Source organism: Vigna umbellata, chromosome 10 (genome assembly GCF_029865625.1).
Source record: "Vigna umbellata cultivar VRB3 chromosome 10, Vumbellata_1.0, whole genome shotgun sequence".
Classification (NCBI taxonomy): Eukaryota; Viridiplantae; Streptophyta; class Magnoliopsida; order Fabales; family Fabaceae; genus Vigna; species Vigna umbellata.
This window is the reverse complement of record NC_142174.1, coordinates 16,040,343-16,062,636: the sequence shown is the minus strand read 5'-3', so window position 1 is coordinate 16,062,636 and position 22,294 is coordinate 16,040,343. Positions and strand designations below refer to the sequence as shown.

Genomic DNA, 22,294 nt, shown 5'->3' with positions numbered 1-22,294 from the left:
AATGTTTATCCTTAAAAAGTTATTGAAAGAGAAGGGTGCACACCATTCGCACCAAAGTAAATGTACATAGTTCAACCAACCACGTCGTAACATAAAAAGTAAAGTAGTATACGTAAATCAGTTTATTGTTGTCCTTTTAATAATTTATGTATGATTTTATTTTCTAAATTTTCATATAGAATTGGAATTTATTTATATTCTAAATTTTGATATTTTGATTTTTAAATATTAAAAATAATAAATATAATTATTTTAATTTAAAAATGTTAATTTTATTTTTTTTATTTGTTAAAGTCTATTTTAGATTGACTTTTAAATTAGAATGTGTGTAAAGAATTCGAAGACTATACTAAAATATATTTAATATGTTAAAAAAAATAATTTAACTAATTTAAAAAATTATATTTATTAATTTTTAAGATTTGAAGACTAAACAATATGTTTAAAATATGTTTAGAATATAGATGAATTTTAATTTTACATTAAAGTTTAAGAATTTTTAAGTAATTTAATTATATTTTTGAACGAATGAAATTATTTTTAAAACTACACCTCATATGCTCCGTATATATTTGATGATTAGATATATCATATTTTGAGTTTAGGTTTTTAATACATCTTTCTAGATGGTTTTTAATAAAAAAAATTTACTTTTTTACAAATGAAAAGGTAAATAATTTAATGTTTTAGAATTATAAAATGCATTCAATTGCAGTAGAGTTATTTAAAATAAAATTAGTAGAAATATAATAGAGGACACAATAAGAGGATTTAAAATTATTGCAAGCAATATCACAGTAAAAAACGAATGGTAATGATAGATAGAACATTATATTATGAGAAGTTTAAAACAGAGCCAAGCCAAGCGAACAATAACAGAGTCATAATAGAGGGACTCTTGTGACAACAACATAAGATTAAGTAACTAATTACTTGAAAGACAAAGTACAAATTCTTGAATAATTCACAGAATGTTCTGATTTTATTCCCTGGATTTCAGACAAACGCGTTCAAATAATCATCCACCGTGGTGTAGTTAACCTCAGGATAAAGTTTAGAACCTTCCACTCCAAAAGAAGGCTCTATCTCAAAGTTTGAACAATCTCCCTTTACCCACAATGAGTGGCCTAATGCTAACGTAAAGTTAGAAGGAAAAGGAGACTCTGCATATATAAACAAAATCATTAAGGTTAATTAAATGTAAATGTATTTAATTGCCTTCACATAACATTGATTAAGTTAATTATAACACACTGACCCTGGATGAGCTTAAGAAGTTGTTCTTCCAGGATGTAGTCTTTTTCAAGGGTACTCTTAATCTTGTTCTCCCACAAGGACACCAACTGGTTGAAGGTCAGAAAATTTGCAGGGGGTCTGAGGTAAAGATTTTTGTTCAAGGTTCTTGGATCCTCCACTGCTTTAATGGTGTAAGTTCCAACGTCTTCCTCAGTCACAAAAACACCTTAAACAAACATTTCAAACGCACAACTCAGACAATTCTATTGCATATCTGTTATCTTTTACTTGTACGAAAAACTGTAATGGATAATTTAGCTCACCTTCGACGTTTCCATTTCCTAGAATGACAACCTTGTCCCGAGGAGGGGCTGTGATATTTTCTTGTCCCAGTGTAGACACCCAGTAACCAGCAAAGGCATTTGAACAGACATACGTGTAAGGGATTTCTTCAGCTTCAATTGCCCTTCTGATTTTCGCTTTTCCCTCAAGATAGCTAATCACTGGCTCAACTGCATTGTGACGGTCCGGATCAAGCCCGAATTCCGATGGGAGGAACCTCTGATGACAGAACAAACAGAGATCAATATGTCTGATTCAATGTTTTGTGACAAACGATATTATGCATGTACCTTGATGTTTCCAGCTTGTTTAATTGCTGCAATGAGCTTCACTTGATCATCTATCTGCTCTCCACCCACTGCAGATATTACAACATCAACTTCCTTCAATGCCTTAACAAGGCTTTCGTGATCACTTAGATCACCCTGCAAAATCACCCACAGGGACTTTTATCAAAATTTGAAACACTATCCGAATTTTTCACCTAGATGAAAAGAAAAGAACATACATAAAGCAGAGTGGCTCCAGAGGTCTTGAAGGTCTCAATAAGTTTAGACTTTTCAGGATTTGAAACAGTGTTCTCTCTGACCAACACAAACGTGGGATGCCCTGCTTCTGTGCTCGCCTTAACTATGAATTTTCCTAGGTATCCTGTTCCTCCAAGAACCAGGATTTTGCTCTTCGCTGCCATTCAACAATAATAACTTTAGCGTATAGTTCAGATCAAAATAGAAGCACTGAGTTTGAGGATATGATGAATTTAGGGATGAATTCGCCTCCTATTAGGACAGTTTCGGTCTCAATATAAGCCAAGTGAAGTGTGAATAATAATGAAAGATACGAATCTGATGTTTATTTTATTTTATTTTATTTTATTTTATTTTATTTTATTATTTGACTGTGATGTTATGTCTTAAAGTAGCTCGCATTTATTAAAATAAATTAAAATCTTGAACCACTTATACTTTTATTGGCCAAATTTTCCACTGAGTAGTAACGTGTTTAGAATCAAAATTAACTATCTAGTTTTTGGTAGTGGGCTCCAAATTAACTATCTCAATTCATTCGATGAATATAACATAATGTATCTTTTATGTGTACGAAAATTATACAAGTGTTGGAGTGGCTGATGGAGGTTTGATTTTGTTGCCTTCGATTTTTTTTAACATAATTTGTCGTCCTTATAAATTTTTTAAAATAATAACATGTCTCCCAGAAAAAGAAAATTCATAATGTTTTTAGTTTTTAAATTTAAATACAAAACTTTATTTTCTTCAAAATTTTAAATATCTTTTAAGCCTTCCTCAATAATAGTTATAAACTTAAAACTTACGTAATAGATATGAACATAGTATTAGTTATAAATCTAATTAAATTTACTCGATTCACCCGTTAAAACGTATATATATCTACGTCAAAAAATGTTAGTAACTAAAAATATATTTAAATTTTGAAAGGATTTTTTTTAAAAAGTATTTAATATATTTAAAACTTAATAAAAGTGAAATCACATTTTACTCCATTTTATATTATTGTTTAATAATTGTAGTTAGGTGGCCTGGAACAATATTTTATTCTACTTGTTTAAGTTTGTTTAATTTATTCTTCCCATATGACAACAAGTAGGATAAAACACATTCATTTCTAAACCGTTAAAAAAATTAATTTATTACTCAATTCATTGTTTGTCTATTCATTTAAAAAATATCCATACATGTTTAAAAAAGATGTTTTGTAAATTTTTAATGTAAAATCTAAATAAAATTATATAGAAATATGAACTATAATATAAATTAAATTTTAATTTTAATTAAATTTAATGTAATAAAATATAAATTCAATATTAGTTTTAATTAAATTAAATTTAATAAAATATAAATTTTATTTTTATTTTTTTCCATGTATCAAATACTTAGGAATACGAATAGTATCATACTCGAATTTGACTCGTTTATAAAAGAGTATTAAAATATTTGCTACTTATAAGTAATAAATATTACAAATATTAAGTATACGTCATGAATATTATTCGTAAATACCTACAACACGAATATTTTTGTATTCTAAAAAATAAGTATTTCCCTTTACATAAAAAAATCTTATATTCCATAACTTAAAATAACAAATAAGGATATTTCCTACAAAAAAAAAGTAATTAATTTTGTAGTGTATACGATTGAAAAGACTTATCAATCCTGCTAATCACAATCTACAACTTAGGTATATTGGAGGTCGGTTATCGAGAACTTGATATTGGATGTCGAATACCAATGTCTATTAACACATGCTAAGGACACTCCACTATCACGTGATTTAGAAGAAGAAAAAAACAAGACTTGCTTCATATGTAAGTTGGTCATTGGATCTTAGGACCTATGGACCCATCAGACCTGGTCATTCAAGTGGGGTCCATGGTCAACAAAGTAATCTTATAAATAGTATATATCAATGATTATTTGATTTTTACTTTTCGCATTTAATCCACATTTGACCTAAACTCTTCTATCAAGTGTTGACTTAAGTTTTGAATAATCTTTTGCAAGCATAAATGTTAGAAGAAAGTTCCTCTCTGTACCTCACTTATTTCAACTTGCACCTCTCAATTGACAATTATACCTTTCATTTAATAAAATCTAAAAAAATGTAATGATGGTTTAGATTCACATGTTAAAACATATATATATCTACGTCAAAAAATGTTAGTAACAACTAAAATTATATTTAAATTTTGAAAGGATGTTTTTAAAAAGTATTTAATATATTTAAAAATTAATAAAAATGAAATCACATTTTACTCCATTTTATTATTGCTTAATAATTGTAGTTAGGTGGCTTGGAGCAATATTTTATTCTAATAGTTGAAGTTTGACTTTAATTTATTCTTCTTAGACAACAAGTATGGTAAAACACAATCTATCCGTTATCTAAACCGTAAGAAAATTAATTTGTTATTGTTGTTTATCTATTTATTTAAAAAATATTTAAAACTATATATAAATATTTTAAAAAATGTTTTATACATTTTTAAAATAAAATATAAATAAAATTACAAGAAAAATATAAACTATAATACAAAATAAATATGAATTTTAATTAAATTTAACATAATAAAATATAAATTAAATATTAATTTTAATTAAATTTAATTTAATAAAACATAAATTAAAATTTAATTTTAATTTTAATTTTTTTCAGGTAACAAATATCCGTTACGAATAGTACGATACTTGAATTTGACTCGTTTATGAAAAAGGTATTAAAATATCCACTACTTATAAGTAATAAATACTACAAATACCAAGTATATGTCATGAATTTTATTTATAGATACCTACAAACAACGATGTTTTTTTCATTCCAAGTTTAAAAAAATAATAAGTATTTCGCTTTACATAAAATAGCTTATATTCCATCATTACTCAAAATAAAAAATAAGGATATTTCCTAAAGAAAAAGTAATTAATTTTGTACTGTATATGGCTACTAAAGACCTATCGATCCTGCTAATCACGATCTACAACTTAGATATATTGGAGGTCAGTTATCGAAAACATGGTATTGGGTAGTCTGCAATCAACGTAAGAACCTTAAGATGCTTTAAGAAAGACCAAGGCGAATGTGGAATACCGATATCTATTAACACATGCTAGGATACTCCATTATCACATGACTTAGAAAAAAACAAAACTTGTTCCACAAATATATTGGTCATTGGGTCATAGGACCTATAAACCCATAAACTCTAACCCATTCCAGTGAGGTCCATGGTCAATAAGGTAATCCTATAAATAGTACATTAATGATAATTTGACTTTTACCTTTTGTATTTAATCAAAATTTGACCTAAACTCTCCGATCAAGTGATGACTTGAGCTTTGAATAATCGTTTGCAAACATTCCCTTTCAATCAGGAACACAAAATGTTAGGTAAACGAATATCGTGTGAAAAAGTCGTGAAGAAAAAACATCTTTACCGCATACATTCAGTAAGAACAATTATAAAAAATGTTATAAAAAATGTGATGCTACTTTTTATGAAAAGATAAGGGTAAAATTGAAATTATTTTTGAAAAAAGAAATTTTGAATGTTAGACTAAATTACTATTATTTTTATATATATACAGTACTTTTGTGATAAGTTTTGTTTCATTCTCTTATTTTATTTTTCTAAAGTGTAAGCATGAATTATGAATTTGGAATAACATAAATTTGATTTTTGTGATCCTTTTCTTTCATTCTCTTTTTTATTTTTCTTACCCTTCCTTTTCTAAGCTTAATATTCTCTTGGACTAAAAGAAAACATAAGAAATTAAGGGTTTAAACATTTCAGTATGGAAACTCTAATTATGATTAAAATAAACGTAATGGTGGTAATGGAATTCAACTGAAAATTTCTAGGCCTTAACGTCAGCCTTTTTTTTTTAATAATAGCGACAATGAAATTCAAACAAAAGGTTTTATGTAAACTAAAGTTAGTCGTTGTAATGGTTTGTTATGCTTCGCCGCCTGATAATAATGTATAATTAAAAATTGAATAATAATATTATTAATTTTATGTTTGTTAACGTGGACATTTGGTAAAGGAAAATGATACTTGAACAACTATTTTTGACAACATTTAGACACGCGCACACGTGTCAAAATCTGAGTGGTCCAGTTGGAAAAATTAAATGAAAATGGACCACTCAGATTTTGACACGTGTGCGCGTGTCTAAATGTTGTCAAAAATGGTTGTTCAAGTGTCATTTTCCTTTGGTAAAATAAGAAAGAAAAAGCACACTATTCCCTCTCAAAACTAGTACCAAAAACGATAACAGTATATTCAACATATTCTTCAATTAAAAATTATCTATGCGATAACAGCACCTACCAATTTTTAAATCATTACAAAAAAATTTAAGATGAATTGAATGTTTTTTAATTTTATGGAAGTATTTTTGTAAAAGAAAAGAAAATATTCTCAAACATATCGCAACATGGTATTTTAAAACTTATAAACCATATTGATTTCAAAAGGAATGAGTTTATTGAAAAACTTGTATTGGTAGAACAAATATTAACAATAAATTATTTGGCACATTTTTTTACCATTGAGTAAATTTATATATAATTCATTAAATATAAAGCGAAATTTGTCTCTCTCTTTTTAGTTAAAGATTGTATAAAAAATTGTGTGTTTACCTTTTATGCTAATGATGCCTAAGCCTAGGTAAGAGAAGAGTTATGCATGTATTATTTTGAACTATTTCCTTTTAATATTTAGAAATCATAGTTTTTTCTTAAATTTTACGTCTTATAATATTTTCTTTAACTTTTAGTAACAAATTAAAATCTCCAAATTAGTCAAATATTTATTAAACTATATTGGGTTAAATATGTTTTTAGTCCCTAAACTATTGGTCGTTTCTGGTTTTCGTCCCTCTTTCAAAGTAAGGAACAATTTGGTCTCATTCTTTTTGAAACGTTCGTTTTAGTCCTCAGAATTTTGGTTTTAGTCCTCATTTGCTGTTGAGGACCAAATTTTTAACCAGTGTTTAGTTTTCGAGGACTAAAACGAACGTTTCGAAAAGAATGAGGACCAAATTGTACCTTACTTTGAAACAGGGACGAAAACCAGAAACGACCAATAGTTTAGGGACTAAAAACATATTTAACCCAACTATATTGGAGATTATCTTGGTAGTGCTCTTCCTTTAATTTAATCAATATCGTCATTAACTTTTTCTAAATTGTAACTATAATACACCCGTTTCCTCCACTATTTTGTAATATTAAACTATCAGTTGGACAATTGGTATTTAAACTCTAAAATTTATTAAGATATCTCTTTTTTTTACACGAATTTTTAAAATATTTTTCGTAAAGCATTTTTTGAAATAGATTTCAATAGAAGAGAGATATACACCAAATGAATCTTAAACCGCCTCAATAATATATTATAATTCTACTTTCAACTCAAAAATTATAAAAAATATATTCGTGAGTTTTTTTATTTATATATTATTCATTTTATTTAAAAATATTATTTTTATATAATGTTTGAAAGTGACAGAAGAAAATGGAGAAACCGTGGTTTATTAAGCTAAAGTAAATAGAAGCATTTTGTATAATAATTAGCTGGGTTACTATTAAAAAATGTAATTTGTACGACAAGTAATTCAATTGCATTATTAATTACAAATTCTAGCGTAATTACTTCATTTTCAATGAAAAGGTTACTTTTATCATACTTAATTAAGCTGCTTTTAAAAAGATAAAGCGTGTCATAACTAATTTAATTTCATTTAAAAAAGATTATCGATACAATCATTAATCTGATTGCTTTTAAAAAATAAATTATACACATAATGAATTATACAATATGAATAAATTTATATTTTATAATATTTTCATAAAAGAAAAAACTAAAATAACGAAAATGCCTTCCCATTTGATATTGTGATTAAACACAAAATAAAAACACATTGACAGTGAATATTGTTTTGATACACGCCCTTGAAACTAAATGAAAAAAATGATTTTTTTCATACATGATGAAAACATGTTTCTACCGTTTATTGAATAATGGAAATGTATTTGTCAAGAGATCTTTTTTGCAAAAAAACTTACATGTAATGATGTAGGTGAACTTAGGAAAAACACAGGGTGGAAATAGCTTAGGAGTGGCCAGCCTTATCCATTTAACTGGGTCTACACATGATTCAGCGTGGGGGCTTCTTCCTACACCACATTGTTTTCTTCTTGCACCTCCAAATTTTTCCTTCATTTCATTTGCCCCCTCCAAACTAGAAGAGGAGTGTTCTTGCAGATTTTTTGAAACTCGGTTGTAACTATGTCTATTGGATTATATAAATTGTATTCTGTAATTCAATTTTTTCCTAATATTGTCTCATTTATATGATACTCTTAACAAGAGTTCACTGTCCACGTTAGCGCACGTTGGAGAAGAAAACAAAGCCTCAGGAATTGGCATTGGATCTGAATTCTGATAATCCTGTTGTGTTTGTGTTGTTTTGTACGATGATGATGGTCACCCAAGCTGAGCTCATGTTAAGACCCTCCACTCTGGGTCGACACTTTTTCTGCAAATCGAACTCATTCTCACGCTCTAGCGCTTGTCTTTCCTTACAACGCGCCGTTTCCACCACGGCAATCTCCTCCTCTCTCACGCGCCGCCCCATTCCTCCAGATTCCAATCCCCGTAACTTCTTCTTCTCCTCTCTCACCTCTTTCCAATCCCTAAACTCTTCCTCCCACCTCCCTAATGCTCCCAACAACCCCTTCCTCTCTCAACCACAAGGTGGTGGTGCCTTCGTCTGGAATCCCGCTTCCCACACTCCAAGCGCCACACTTTACGGAGCCAAAGACCGCGTGGCCACGGTGGTCCTGCTGGGGTGGCTCGGAGCGAGGACCAAGCACCTCAAGAGGTACGTGGAGTGGTACAATTCGCGTGGCTTCAACGCGGTTACCTTCGTCGTCGATGTCGAGGAGCTATTTCGAATTGACCTCGGCCACGTCCTCGAGACCCGAATCTCTCATCTTGCCGACCACCTCGTTTCTTGGTTGTCTCTTGAGGAACAAGATGGAAGGGAACGAAGCTTGGTTTTTCACACTTTCAGCAACACGGGTTGGTTTGTGTATGTGCACTTGTTGTTAATCGTTCTGCTATTTCCAAACGACCCCTCCTAGTGACCAGTCCTTGTTTCACATTTGTGTATGTAACTTTCTTTTTCTTTGCAGTTATGGCTACATTCTGGCTCGAATTCTGGGTAGTGATGATCTCATGGAGAAGATTAAGGGTTGCATTGTTGATTCGGGAGGAGGAGAACCTTTCAATCCACAGGTTTTTAAACACGAACATTCTAATTTATTATTGTTTACTAGGAGTATCCCGTTGCTTAAGCCTTGAAATAGGGGATCCACCATTTGTTTAAAAAAATTGGCATTTCTAAACTCTGCTGTTACTGCAGTGCTATGGTTTGGAGTATATTTGTGAACTTTGGCTGGCGAAACTGTGTTTTACTTTGCTTTGTTTTCTCTTGATTTTGTTACCTCCCCTTACTCTCTGGTCTACCCTGCACCTTTTTGATTGAAAAGAAAACTGTGACATCGTGTGCCGTGTTTAAAATAATGCAGGGATTAGCAGTTTAGAATCTGTTATTCAAGGCTTACATTTCTTATGTTACTTTTGAATTGATAGAATAGAATGGAGTGGATTGGAATCAAATGATATTTTGATGGTAATAATCATTAAATTTTACAGTTTACAGGAAATAATCATTAATGCTCAATTACATGTCATGTAAAGATTAATGGGTAACATGTAATCCTGCAATCCTTTTGTTAAATATTCCTCTAAATATCCAAACATAGCCTCTTTAATCCTTTCGTAAACTACCATGATTTGCTGTTCATTCTTCTTGGCTGGTAATTCCTCGGATTATGAATTCTCAAATTGTTTTACCTCCATGTTTTCTCTGTAAACATGACTGTAGGTCTGGGCTGCTGGCTTTTCTGCTGCTATACTCAAGAAGCGCAGCTCTTTAGGACCTGTAGTCGATGTAGAAGGCAAACAGAAATCAGAGACTGAAGCTAGCTTGTCAAATATTCAGCAAAACCAACCTTCCAAGATGGAAACAGTGGTCTTGACACTATTAGAGAAGTTATTCTCATTTGTTTTGCAGTTGCCAGATGTGAATCAGTAATTTTCTTCCCTGCAATCCTATACGGATCATACCCTTATCTAAGTTTGTTAATATGCCCTCACATATTTAATATACTTGAAAATGCTTGGTGGTAACTGATAAGGGCATTTTTTTATCTCTTGAAAACAGGAGATTAACAAGGATTGTGAATGTGCTCAAGAAACACCAGCCTTGCCCTCAGCTTTACCTGTATAGTACAGCTGACAAAGTAGTTCCATTTGAATCAGTAGAAGCGTTAATTGAAGAGCAGAGAAAAATGGCAAAGAGGGTTAGCTCCTTTAACTTTGGATTATCTCCCCACGTAGATCATTATAGGACATTTCCAGACCTGTACTTATCACAGGTTACTGAATTTTTGAAACAATGTTTTACTACGACCACACACACAACTTACAAGACTTAAGTTGCCATTCAAAGTGTAAATTTTTTGCGTAGCATTAGTCTGTACTGGAATTTGGTTCCTTTAGTTTTTTCAAACGGAATGTTGCTCATTACCACAAGGACAATGAGAGAAATTAGAAGTGGCCACACATTACATAAGGCTATTCACATAATTCATTGACCTGCAAACAGTGCCAGCCAATTACACATTAGAGTAATTCTTTTGAGGATTGTTGACAAAGCTCGAGTGACTAACAAAAATTGAACATGGTCAACTGATGAGATGAGTGTCACGTGAAGATTTATTAGGATTTATTAGTTTTGAATAAATCTGGTTTACAGAGAACCTTTTTTCTGTTTCCACTATTTTTGGACTGTTAGTATACAACGTGGACTTACTTACCACGAAATGTGCTAACTGCACTTACATTCTGTTATTGTATTTGGGCTTATATAAGCCTTGATCAATTCATTAATAATATCACAGTGAGTTGCTTCCCTCCAGTGTGTGAGCATTTTTATTGCACTTTACAATTGGTACAGAGCTCCAAAAGGGGCCTGATACAGGGTGTCAGTGTGAGGAGTGGAAATATTGGTGACAGTGTGAGGAGTGGAAATACTGAGTATAAGAGAGGGCTGGCTGAAAACACTGTGAGTGTGAGAGTGCAGACAGTGAACCAAAACATTGTGAGTGTGAGAGTGTAGACAGTGAACCAAAGCTTGTTCGCAATGTAGTCTGAAAAATTTGTTCAGCCAGCCATTCCAAAGTTTGATGGCAATTATGATTTTTGGTCCATGACAATGGAGAATTTTCTAAGAAGTAAGGAAATGTGGCGTCTTATAGAAGAAGGTATTCCAACCTCTGCACTTGGAACTATACTGACAGAGGCTCAGCGGGAGGCTATTGAAGAGGCCAAGCTCAAGGACTTGAAAGTTAAGAATTTCTTGTTCCAAGCCATAGACAGGGAAATTCTTGAAACTATTCTGAACAAAGCAAGTTCGAAGGAAATATGGAGCTCTATGCAGAGAAAATATCAAGGGTCCACAAGGGTAAAAAGAGCACAACTTCAAGTACTAAGAAGAGAGTTTGAATTGCACACTATGAAAGGAGAATCGGTTGATGGCTACATAGGCAGACTTCTCCATGTAGTCACCAAAATGAAATCAAATGGTGAGGCAATGGAAGAAAGCACTGTTGTCAGCAAAATACTTAGATCCTTGACATTGAAATTCAACTATGTTGTATGTTCGATAGAATAGTCAAATGATTTGGATGTTTTAACTATAGATGAACTACACGGCAGTCTTTTGGTGCATGAACAACATATGCAGGACTTCCAAATAGAAGAACAAGTTCTGAAGGTAACAAATGGTAGTAGACCTTCTAGGGGCAGGGGTGGTAGAGGTGTATTTAGAGGAGGACGTGGAAGAGGTAGACAATCATCGAATAAATCACTCATTGAGTGCTTTAAATGTCACAAAATGGGTCACTTCCAATATGAGTGTCCATATTGGGAAAAACAGGTTCAGTATGCAAAACTTATGAAGAAGATGAACTTTTATTAGTTGCATATGAAGAACTTCATCACACCACACATGAGGACCTATGGTTTCTAGATTCCGGCTGCAGCAACCATATGACGAGAAGCAAGGAATGCTTTTCTGATTTTGAGGAAGGATTATGCAAAACTGTGAAGCTTGGAAATAATACAACAATGACAGTGGTTGGAAAAGGAAGCATCCGGGTACAAATAAATGGTTTTACTCAGGTAATATCAGATGTTTATTTTGTCCCTGAGTTAAAGAATAATTTACTTAGTTTGGGCCAACTTCAAGAGAAAGGCCTATCCATCTTAATCCAGCAAGGTAGCTACAAGATATTCCATCCAGAGAAGGGCTGATTATGCACTCTAAAATGAAAGGTAATAGAATGTTTTACGTGACAACATTTGCAGCACCTAAAGAATCGATGTGTATGCAAACAAATACTAGTTTCAATCAAGAAACACACTTGTGGCACTGTCTTTTTGGTCATCTTAGCTACAAAGGACTAAACACACTTGCAAGCAAAGAAATGGTCACAGGACTTCCACCACTGAAATTTCAAAACAGAATTTGTGAAACATGTCTCATTGGCAAACAGCAAAGGGAGCCAATACCAAAGAAATGCTTATGGAGGGCCTCAAGAGAACTTCAACTCATTCATGCTAACATTTGTGGTCTCATCACACCATCTTCAAATAGCAACAAGAGGTATATATTAACCTTCATTGATGATTTTTCTCGTAAAACTTGGATTTATTTTTTGCAAGAAAAATCCAAGGCTTTGACTATGATCAAAAGATTCAAAGTTGGTGTTGAAAAAGAAGTTGGTATGTGCATTACGTGTCTGAGGACTGATCGAGGAGGTGAATTTACATCAACGGAGTTTGAAGAATTTTGTAGAACTCAAGGAATTTCCAGACAATTAACTACTGCTTACACGCCTCAGCAAAATGGAGTTGCTGAACGGAAGAACAAAATGATCATGAATGCAGTACGGGCAATACTGAATGAGAAACAAGTTCCTAAAGTGTTTTGGCCTGCGTGCATGTACAAAACAGAAGTTCAACTTCAGCTGTAGAACAGAAAACCCCCGAAGAAGCCTGGTGTGGTGAAAAGCCAAGAGTAGATTATTTTTGAGTCTTTGGTTGTGTAGCTCATGCTCACATACCCGATCAAAAGAGAAGCAAACTTGATGACGAAAGCAAGCGTTGTGTATTCCTGGGTGTCAGTGATGAATTCAAAGCCTTCAAATTGTTTGATCCTTTAGCAAAGAAAGTCATTATAAGTCGAGATGTCGTCTTTGAGGAAGACAAGAGTTGAAACTGGGAAGGATCAAGAGAAGAATCTAACACTGATGTTCTGGACTGGGACGAACAGGCGTTTGAAGCTGGAAGATAAGATTCAAGATCATCACAACAGGAAGGCAATGAAAGTATCACTATCGGGGTGTCCTCAAGCTATCCCAATGACAACTCAAATTAAACAAATTCACCACTAGCCGAGAATGTTGATGAACATGCAACACAAGTCCAAGGGAGGACAATGCGACAAAAAAGAAAACCAATTTGGATGGCAGATTATACCTAGTTTTCTGCAAAAGCTGACCTCATGGCATTAATGTTAGCCGAACATGGAGGTGATCCTCATTCCTACAAGGAAGCTTCTCAAAGTGTAAAATGGAGAGAAGCAATGAATGTAGAGATCCAAGAAATTGAGAGAAACAAAACATGGGAACTCACCGATGCTCCAAAGGAATCATACCTATTGGAGTCAAATGGGTTTTTAAAATAAAACTCAATGAACATGGGGATATTGAGAAACACAAGGCTCGGTTGGTGGCAAAAGGGTACTCACAACAATATGGTGTGGATTACACTGAAGTCTTTGCCCCGTAGCAAGGCTCGATACCGTGCGAGTGCTATTAGCCTTAGCAGCTCAACATAGATGGGAGGTATTTCAACTAGACGTCAAGAGTGCATTTCTTCATGGTGAGCTCAAAGAAGAAGTGTATATACAACAACCTAAAGGTTTTGTTAAGGAAGGCAAAGAAGACAAAGTATATAGATTGAGAAAGGCATTATACGGTCTTAAACAAGCTCCAAGAGCTTAGTACAGCAGAATTGAGGCATACGTTGCCAAAGAGAAATTTGAAAAATGTCCCAGTGAGCACACCCTGTTTACCAAGAAACATGGAGGCAACATCTTAATAGTTAGTCTTTATGTAGATGATTTGATTTACACCGGAAATAATAGAAGAATGAGTGAACAATTTAAAGGCTCAATGATGCTGGAGTTTGAACTACTGGAAAGAATGAGACACTTTCTCGGCATAGAAGTAATTCAGAGTGAAACTGGTTTTTTCATTTGTCAACGTGGATATGCTCAAGCAATATTGGCACGATTCAACATGGCATATTGCAATTCAGTAAGAAATCCGATTGTGCCAGGGACAAATCTATCAAAAGATGAGGAAGGCACTAGAGTAGATGTCATGCAGTATAGACAAGCAGTAGGTTGCCTCATGTACTTAACTGTAACACGCCTAGACTTAATGTTTGGAGTAAGTTTGATCAGCAGGTTTATGACAGATCCAAAAGAGTCACATTGGTTAGCAACAAAAAGGCTTCTACGATATGTGAAAGGGAACCACAGAACATGGGATTTTTTATAGGACGGGAGAAAGAAACACGAGCCTTATAGCCTATATTGTTAGCAATTATGCAGGGACCGTAGAAGCACCTCAGGTCTAGTATTGAAGATAGGTTCTGGAGCTGTATCATGGGCCTCCAAGAAGCAGCCTATTGTCAGCTTGTCCACCACTGAGGCTGAATATATTGCTGCAGCTTCTTGTGCTTGCTAATGTATTTGGATTAGAAGAATTCTAGATCAGCTTGGAACAGAAGAACAAGAAGCAACTAACACAGTGATACTTTGTGATAATAGCTCTGCCATTCAATTGTTTAAAAATCTCGTCTTTCATGGGAAAAGCAAACACATTGCAGTAAGATTCCATTTTCTTAGAGATTTAGTAAGAGATGAAGTTGTGAAATTAAGTTATTGCAAATTAGAAGATCAAGTTGCAGACATTATGACAAAGCCACTAAAGCACAAAGCCACTAAAGCTTGACAGGTTTGAGAAGCTCCGAGGCATGCTTGGAGTAATGAGAGTCAATGAAATAAGCTAGCTGCATATGCATCTAGCTTAAGGGAGGGATTGTCACGTGAAGATTTATTAGGACTTATTAGTTTTGAATAAATCTGGTTTATAGAGAACCAGTCTTTTTCTGTTTCCACTATTTTCGGACTGTTAGTATACAACGTGGACTTACTTACCACGAAATGCGCTAGCTGCACTTACATTCTGTTATTGTATTTGGGCTTATATAAGCCTTGATCAATTCATTAATAATATCACAGTGAGTTGCTTCCCTCCAGTGTGTGAGCATTTTTATTGCACTTTACAATGAGACCATTTATGACCTTGTTGGATTGATCAAGCAGTTTACTTGAAGCTGAAATGGCGTGCTCTTACTTCAAATGAATTGATTTAAATACTTCAGTTCTAGTTCTGTTCTGCATTAATCAGTATCAATTATTATCTGGAGCCATTAACTCCACTGAAGAGAGCAAGATATAAGGTTGTCACAAGTTGAAATGCTGTAGAAAAGTGTTCAATATCTGTTGGATTAATTGATTTAAGAATCAATTTAGTGTTCTTGATCCGCAGCTCTGACATGTAGTGACACTTAGCGGGCATTTGATAAAGAGAAATATTTTATGGAAATCTATAGTTGATAAAATATGTTCTATGATTGATTTACACTTAAAGTTAACATTTCTAAAAAATCAATATTCTTGGGATAATTTTGAAGAAGCATTTCACCAAAACATTCCTACAAAGAGGTTAAAATCCTTTTTTTTAAATGAAAAAATGAAAATGAAAATGTTCTCATTATAAATTGGAATTAGTTTATACATAAATTAAAAACAAAGCACAAGAAAAATAATGTAAGAAAAGGTAGTTAATTTTTTTTTTTTAAAGTTAATTATAATGAATTTAGAACTTGAAGTTAGGTAGAATTAACTAGAAACAAAATGTTATAAAGTTGTTGGATGATTCTGATTTTGAAAGATATCTGTTAGATATTGAATTATATTTGCATATAGAGGTGCAATTTTGAATTGTGAGTAAGTTTTGGAGAAGTGAGAAAGTTTGAAGTGTTATTTTGGTATATTTTTTAGTTGTTTTTTCAAAGTGAGAAATTTTTTGCCTAAAGGATATTTGAGATCTTATATTTTTCTACAAGCTTTGATTTGAGGGGTATTCTAACTCAAATAAGAAGAACAACACAGGTTGAGAAACATAATATATCTTAATTAAGATAATCACCATACACAGTTTTTTGTTTTTTTCTTAATTATTTTTATAAAAGAGCATTACTTAAAGCAAAAAACATCTCATTCAAGTGATATTCCTCCTATTATTAGGATTACTTAGGATATTTTTTAAATGTGTTATTAATTTTTTCTTAACATAAAATTGTATTAATTGTTATACGTTTTTAGTTATATTTGATGAAATTGACTAAATTTCTTGATATGTTTATAAATTGTTTTGGTAAGAGATAATAAATATCTTTTGGTAGGAGATAATAAATGTCCATATATAAGAGTAATTTGGACATATATGGTATAAGTATCAATTAAAGAAGATACTTTTCTGTAAGTTAGTTACTTATAAATCAAATTGGGGCTGATTAATTAGTTGACTATCATTATATCACATCAATAATTTTATAATTAAATATTTTGTGTAAAACTAGTTAATACATGAATAAAAAATTATGGTAAGATAATTAGTTGATTATAACATGAACACTTTGATGTTCAAACATTTAAATTATTAGTCTAATTATTATTTTTTATTCTTAAATTACATTGAAATTAAGGTCATTGTTTAAATAATATGTTGAAAGTACAATTATACCAAAACTATTTTGTTTAACGTGTATTTTTCTATTGATGTTTTTTTTCGTAACTCACTGTTTACCTAATTATATTTTTTAACAACCAAACATGCCATTAATCTATCACATTCCCTGCCTAACACTTCGTCATTGCCCTCTCAATCACTATCTAATATCTAATAAGTTATATTTTTTTGCCAAACAACTTACTCGGTTTATTATGGTAGTTAATACTCTGCTACTACTAACTTTAATTATTTGATAAAAACAGTAGAGGAAAAAAACAACGTATTTTAAATAAATATTATTCAAATTTATTTATATAAAAATAAAAGTATTTGAAAATAAAAGTTTATTAACAAATTTGAAGGATTAAATTAAGTTAAAATAACTAGGTACAATTCATAATTCAATCCCCCAAAATATGTGTAATTTATTTTCCAAATGAGGGACCATAGATTAGCCGTACATTTTATGTTAATAAATTAAAATAGTAATGTAACTAGACTATTATACGACCAAATTCGAAAGACAAAATCAGATCTTCCTACTTTGGTGATGTGATTGGGTCCATGTTTTAAAGTAAGAAAACAAATGCCATTTATCTATTTCTCTATATATCTTATTTATTTACTTATTTTCTGTTTCGGATGTGTAGGGCTGTGGGGTTCCAAGTCTTCCAAGTCCTCCTGTAATCTTGTCTCCTTGGCCGATCCTCTCCTGGCGCTCTGGCTCTCCTCTTGATCCGGAGGGGTGGAGACCTACAAAAGATTCTCCGATGCCAAAGTCAGTTCAGAGCAGTGGCTATTTTTAGTAGTAGCAATAAATGTGCATTCAATGTAACCTATCTACCACTCACCGTGGACCTGTATTTATAGTTTTCGCTATGGGCTTGGGATTAGTGAAAAGTTAATCACGGCCCAAAGCGGCCCGATAGCTTCTAATTTCTACTTACCTTTAAACCAGGCTACTTTTCCTTAAGTCATGTTGATTAGTGTTTTGGCGGGCGTGGACGTCCGCCCATGTGAAATGGGCGTCTGCCTTGCGCGTACGGAGATCCGCCCACGTGGGTCCGCCCATGCGGGCTCTTTGATACGGCGTCCGGTTTCGCTTGGCCGTGTCCGCGAAGACCCGCCCATGCGGGGTCCGCCCATGCGGGGTCCGCCCATGTGGGATCCGCCCATGTGGGCTCTTCCGTACGGCGTCCGGTTTCGCTCGTCGTGTCCGCCCGTATGATATGGGCGTCCGCCTCGTCCGCATGGAGATCCGCCCAATTAGCTTGGGCGTCCGCCCTCATGGATCCTTCCGTACGGCGTTCGGCCTTTGCAGATACACAAGCCCCCCAAGTCCTAGTGCACGTAGTGAACGTAGGACTTTAGGTCACCTAACGGACAAGATTTGATGCAGTGGCTGTTGTGCCGGGCTGCTCTGTGATGGTAGGATTCCTTGTGAGTTCTTCAAAGTTTTTCTTATAAAGAGGTTCGGCCCGGCTGGTAGGTGTTCCTCCCTGCTACATGAGGGTTAGCAGAGTTTATACCGGGTCTAGGTTCAATCTTGGGCCGGCTCTTCAACGCATGAGCCTCCGGTGTGCCTTTTACGATTGCGTACAGGCATTGTCGTAAGTACGGCGCCTGGCGCTTCGGCGCCCCTCGTACGGCGCCCGGCATTTCGGGCGTCTCGATATTTCGGGCGTCCTTCGTACGGCGCCTGGCACTTCGGCGCTCCTCGTACGGCGCCTGACACTCTCTGGTACACAAGCCCCCCAAGTCCTAGTACACGTAGTGAACGTAGGATTTCGAATATGGCGCGTGGGGGTCGGGAACCCGTAATTGGGCTTTATCCAGTAGGCTTTTTGAATTCAAATTTTAGGCGGGAAAACACGTGGCGCGTCCCTATTGAATGGAGCTGAAGCGTCGCCAAATCTGGAGCGTTGGTTGTACCTAGTCTGAACGGCCGAGATGCATCTGACGGTTACTAATTTTTCCCTATAAATAGTGTGTTTAAACGGGGTCATTTTCACTTATCTTCTTTACTCAGGAGTTCGAGATTCTTTTTTCCTCAGGTAATAAATGGCATCTATGTCCATTGAGTCAGGTTCTGGGTCGTCGGGCGGAGTCCGGGAGGGGTCGGCGCAGGGCGACAGTGGCGATTCTCTAAGTTCGGCTTCTTCTCGTTTTTTGGAGGAGGCGGTTGGGTCTTCCGGAGGGGACCCTGGGTCACCGGTCTCGATGAACGACCGGATATTTAATGGTGTGCCTCTGTTCTTGCTCAAAGGCGGTATTCGTATAGTCGGGTCACCCTTCGAGCCGGATGGTGAAGGGACGGTGATATCGGAGTTGGCTCCCGTCGTTCCCAGCCGATATGCTTCCTGCTATGCTTACAGCAAGGATTTGGAATGGCGGATCCGCCATACCCATATCGTACGGGATATGGAGGATTCGAGGTTAATTCGTGCCGGGGTGACTTTGTTGAACGAAAGGGTCTTTCATGATGGGCGGTCTAGTCCTTATGATTTCTTCTTCATGTACGTGACCTTCTTCACCCATCTTTTCGTCCGGGTGCCCTTTACTAATTTTCAAACGGCCGTTCTTCGGGAAGCTAATGTGGCTCCGACGCAGCTGCATCCCAATTCGTGGGCGGCTGTACAGGCGTTTGTGGCGATGTGTTCAGCAGTGGGTGTCACTCCCACCATCCCAGTTTTCTTTCACTATTTCGAAGTCCGCCCTTCTTCTTCTGGCGGTTGGGTATCCTTTAACTCGGTGCGGGACAGGACCCTATTCCGCCCCTTCTCCGATTCCTTTAAAAATTTCAAGCAACATTATTTTAAAATAATCGTTGACAAGGACGGCCTCCGTGAATTTTCCGATGGTGAAGGGAGGCCGCTGTTCCCATTCTATTGGACGAGGGACCCTCGACGAATACGGGCGACTTCAGTCGGGGATTTGACAGCACCCGACCGAGAGGCCGTGCGCACCATTAACACCCTCCCTCGCCGGATCTCCGCCCGCCTCCTGGTTGAATGCCTTAGTCTTGAGGATTGTGGACCAAAGGCGTTCGGTATGGTCTTGTCACATTAGGTGTGCTCGTTTTTCGCACTGACGTTAATTTTTCTGAATTTCTTTGTTTTTTGCAGAACTAATGACGACTCCGGGCCCCCGCAAATCCAATTTCCTGACCGTCAGGAAGAAGTCCGGCGCCAGCTCGTCCACGGCCCGGCCAACCGGTGCTCCCGCTGTGCCGCGCCCTCCTCCTGCCGGCGCTCCGATTGGACTGGTCCCCCCTACTGGTAAGGCCGGGGGTCCAGGCGTGAAGATTAGAATCCGGGAGCATCACCCGGAGATGGTGGCCGTCCAGGTAGGTCCAACGTCTGGGGCGGCCATGACTTCCGCGGATCCTACTCGAAAGAGAAAAGATCCTACTGCTGAGGGACGTCAAGACAAGGAGGGCTCTTCGTCTCGGTCAGCTTCGAAGAAAGCCCGTAAGGACAAGGGCAAAGAGAAAGAGCTGGAGAGGGTATTGGCCGTCCCCATTCCTGGCGGTGTTTTCAGCCCGGAGTTCAGCATGAGCGACCGGGCAAAATTCCATATGAGCTCCTCTCAGCGGGCGCTTATTGAACCCTTGTCCGAGCTGGAGCTAACCAACGCCATGCTAGAGATGTCTACCCGGACATCCGCTCTGGCCTGGTACTTAAGAAAGTTTGCTGACCGCCCCGGTGTGGCGGAGGTCCGGGCCGAGCTCGACAAGGAGAAGAAGAATGCAGCCTCCCTTCAGTTGACCTTGGAGCAGATGGTCCTTAACCAGGATGAATACGATAAGAAGATCGAACAGTTAGAAGCCGATCTTGAGGAGGCCAAGACGGAGGCCGCCAAAAGTTTGGCAACCGCCCAGGCCGAGCAGGAGCGCTTGGCGGAGGAAGGTCGTCAGCTGAAGGCGGAGGTAGCCCGCCTAAAAGAGGTCGAAACGGATCATGCTAAGACCAACGAGGAGCTTACTCTTGAAGTTACCAAGGCCAAGGAGCAGGTTGCCGAGTTGGAGTCGACCATTATGTTTGAGCATGAGGAAGGGTTCAACAAAGCCCTTCGTCAGGTAACTCTGCTGGCGGGCATCCAGGATCCGTTTTCTTTGGGCGTGGATATAGAGAAGGACGTTTTCGACGGCGTCCTTATGGATTTGAATGTGGTTGAAGACGACGGGCCAACTGTAGAGGCGGCATCCGGGAAAAACATTTAGAATTCTTTTTGTTTAAATTTTTTGGTGTATGTCGTGACCATCCGCCCAACATCTCGGATTGTCCAGAAGTTGGCCGGGCGGTCCTTTTGTAAATTGGCGCGTTTTAGCGTCATTGATTAATACACAGTTGCTTTTTCCTGTTTCGTATATTTTGTGCGCCTTTTATTCCTTAAAGAACTTGCTTTAGTACCGTCCCGGCCGGGTGGGATGACGCCCCCTTTTCCCGGGCGGATGTCGACGTTTAGCTTTTAGATGTTTAACTCTCGCTTCGTGGCCCGCCCCCAGCCAAACTTGGAGTTTGGTAGGGCGGACGTCTCTTCACTTCGTCGCCCAACCAAGCTGAGAGTCGTTCTCTTTGGAACGCTCGTTCGCCAGCTTGGAGTTTGGTAGGGCGGACGTTTCTTCGCTTCGTCGCCCAACCAAGCTGAGAGTCGTTCTCTTTGGAACGCTCGTTCGGCAGCTTGGAGTTTGGTAGGGCGGACGTCTCTTCGCTTCGTCGCCCAACCAAGCTGAGAGTCGTTCTCTTTGGAACGCTCGTTCGCCAGCTTGGAGTTTGGTAGGGCGGACGTTTCTTCGCTTCGTCGCCCAACCAAGCTGAGAGTCGTTCTCTTTGGAGCGCTCGTTCGGCAGCTTGGAGTTTGGTAGGGCGGACGTTTCTTCCTTTCGTCGCCCAACCAAGCTGAGAGTCGTTCTCTTTGGAACGCTCGTTCGGCAGCTTGGAGTTTGGTAGGGCGGACGTCTCTTCGCTTCGTCGCCCAACCAAGCTGCGAGTCGTTCTCTTTGGAACGCTCGTTCGGCAGCTTGGAGTTTGGTAGGGCGGACGTCTCTTCGCTTCGTCGCCCAACCAAGCTGAGAGTCGTTCTCTTTGGAACGCTCGTTCGCCAGCTT

The 22,294-nt window shown here is 36.4% G+C and overlaps 3 protein-coding genes across 3 annotated transcripts; 2 read left to right on the top strand and 1 right to left on the bottom strand.

The window, feature by feature from the left end:
• Nucleotides 1–884: 884 nt before the first annotated feature.
• LOC148192030 (eugenol synthase 1-like) lies at nt 885–2,284 on the bottom strand. The gene is made up of 5 exons (XM_088100368.1): nt 2,087–2,284; nt 1,869–2,003; nt 1,560–1,797; nt 1,259–1,462; nt 885–1,163 (listed from the first exon to the last, which is right to left on the bottom strand). The coding sequence occupies exons 1-5, from the start codon at nt 2,267–2,269 to the stop codon at nt 997–999; spliced, it is 927 nt and encodes a 308-aa protein (XP_087956494.1). The 5' UTR covers nt 2,270–2,284; the 3' UTR covers nt 885–996.
• Nucleotides 2,285–8,405: 6,121 nt separating this feature from the next.
• LOC124830900 (uncharacterized) lies at nt 8,406–11,162 on the top strand. The gene is made up of 4 exons (XM_047304765.2): nt 8,406–9,215; nt 9,319–9,421; nt 10,074–10,279; nt 10,413–11,162. The coding sequence occupies exons 1-4, from the start codon at nt 8,599–8,601 to the stop codon at nt 10,684–10,686; spliced, it is 1,200 nt and encodes a 399-aa protein (XP_047160721.1). The 5' UTR covers nt 8,406–8,598; the 3' UTR covers nt 10,687–11,162.
• Nucleotides 10,765–13,287, top strand: LOC148192029 (uncharacterized). Its single transcript, XM_088099991.1, has 6 exons — nt 10,765–10,824; nt 11,208–11,315; nt 11,418–11,906; nt 11,997–12,096; nt 12,189–12,433; nt 12,808–13,287. The coding sequence occupies exons 1-6, from the start codon at nt 10,765–10,767 to the stop codon at nt 13,285–13,287; spliced, it is 1,482 nt and encodes a 493-aa protein (XP_087956117.1).
• Nucleotides 13,288–22,294: the final 9,007 nt, after the last annotated feature.

Bases quoted from the DNA above. Each gene is read 5' to 3' on its own strand.
- LOC124830900 (XM_047304765.2), top strand. From the start codon at position 8,599: ATGATGATGGTCACCCAAGCTGAGCTCATGTTAAGACCCTCCACTCTG. The intron at 9,216-9,318 runs GTATGTGCACTT...TTTTCTTTGCAG, and splicing joins AGCAACACGGGTTGGTTTGT to TTATGGCTACATTCTGGCTC. The intron at 9,422-10,073 runs GTTTTTAAACAC...ACATGACTGTAG, and splicing joins GAGAACCTTTCAATCCACAG to GTCTGGGCTGCTGGCTTTTC.
- LOC148192030 (XM_088100368.1), bottom strand. From the start codon at position 2,269: ATGGCAGCGAAGAGCAAAATCCTGGTTCTTGGAGGAACAGGATACCTA. The intron at 2,004-2,086 runs GTATGTTCTTTT...GTGATTTTGCAG, and splicing joins CTGGAGCCACTCTGCTTTAT to GGTGATCTAAGTGATCACGA. The intron at 1,798-1,868 runs GTACATGCATAA...TTCTGTCATCAG, and splicing joins AACAAGCTGGAAACATCAAG to AGGTTCCTCCCATCGGAATT.
- LOC148192029 (XM_088099991.1), top strand. From the start codon at position 10,765: ATGTTGCTCATTACCACAAGGACAATGAGAGAAATTAGAAGTGGCCAC. The intron at 11,316-11,417 runs GTGAGTGTGAGA...AAATTTGTTCAG, and splicing joins GAGGGCTGGCTGAAAACACT to CCAGCCATTCCAAAGTTTGA. The intron at 11,907-11,996 runs GTATGTTCGATA...CAACATATGCAG, and splicing joins CATTGAAATTCAACTATGTT to GACTTCCAAATAGAAGAACA.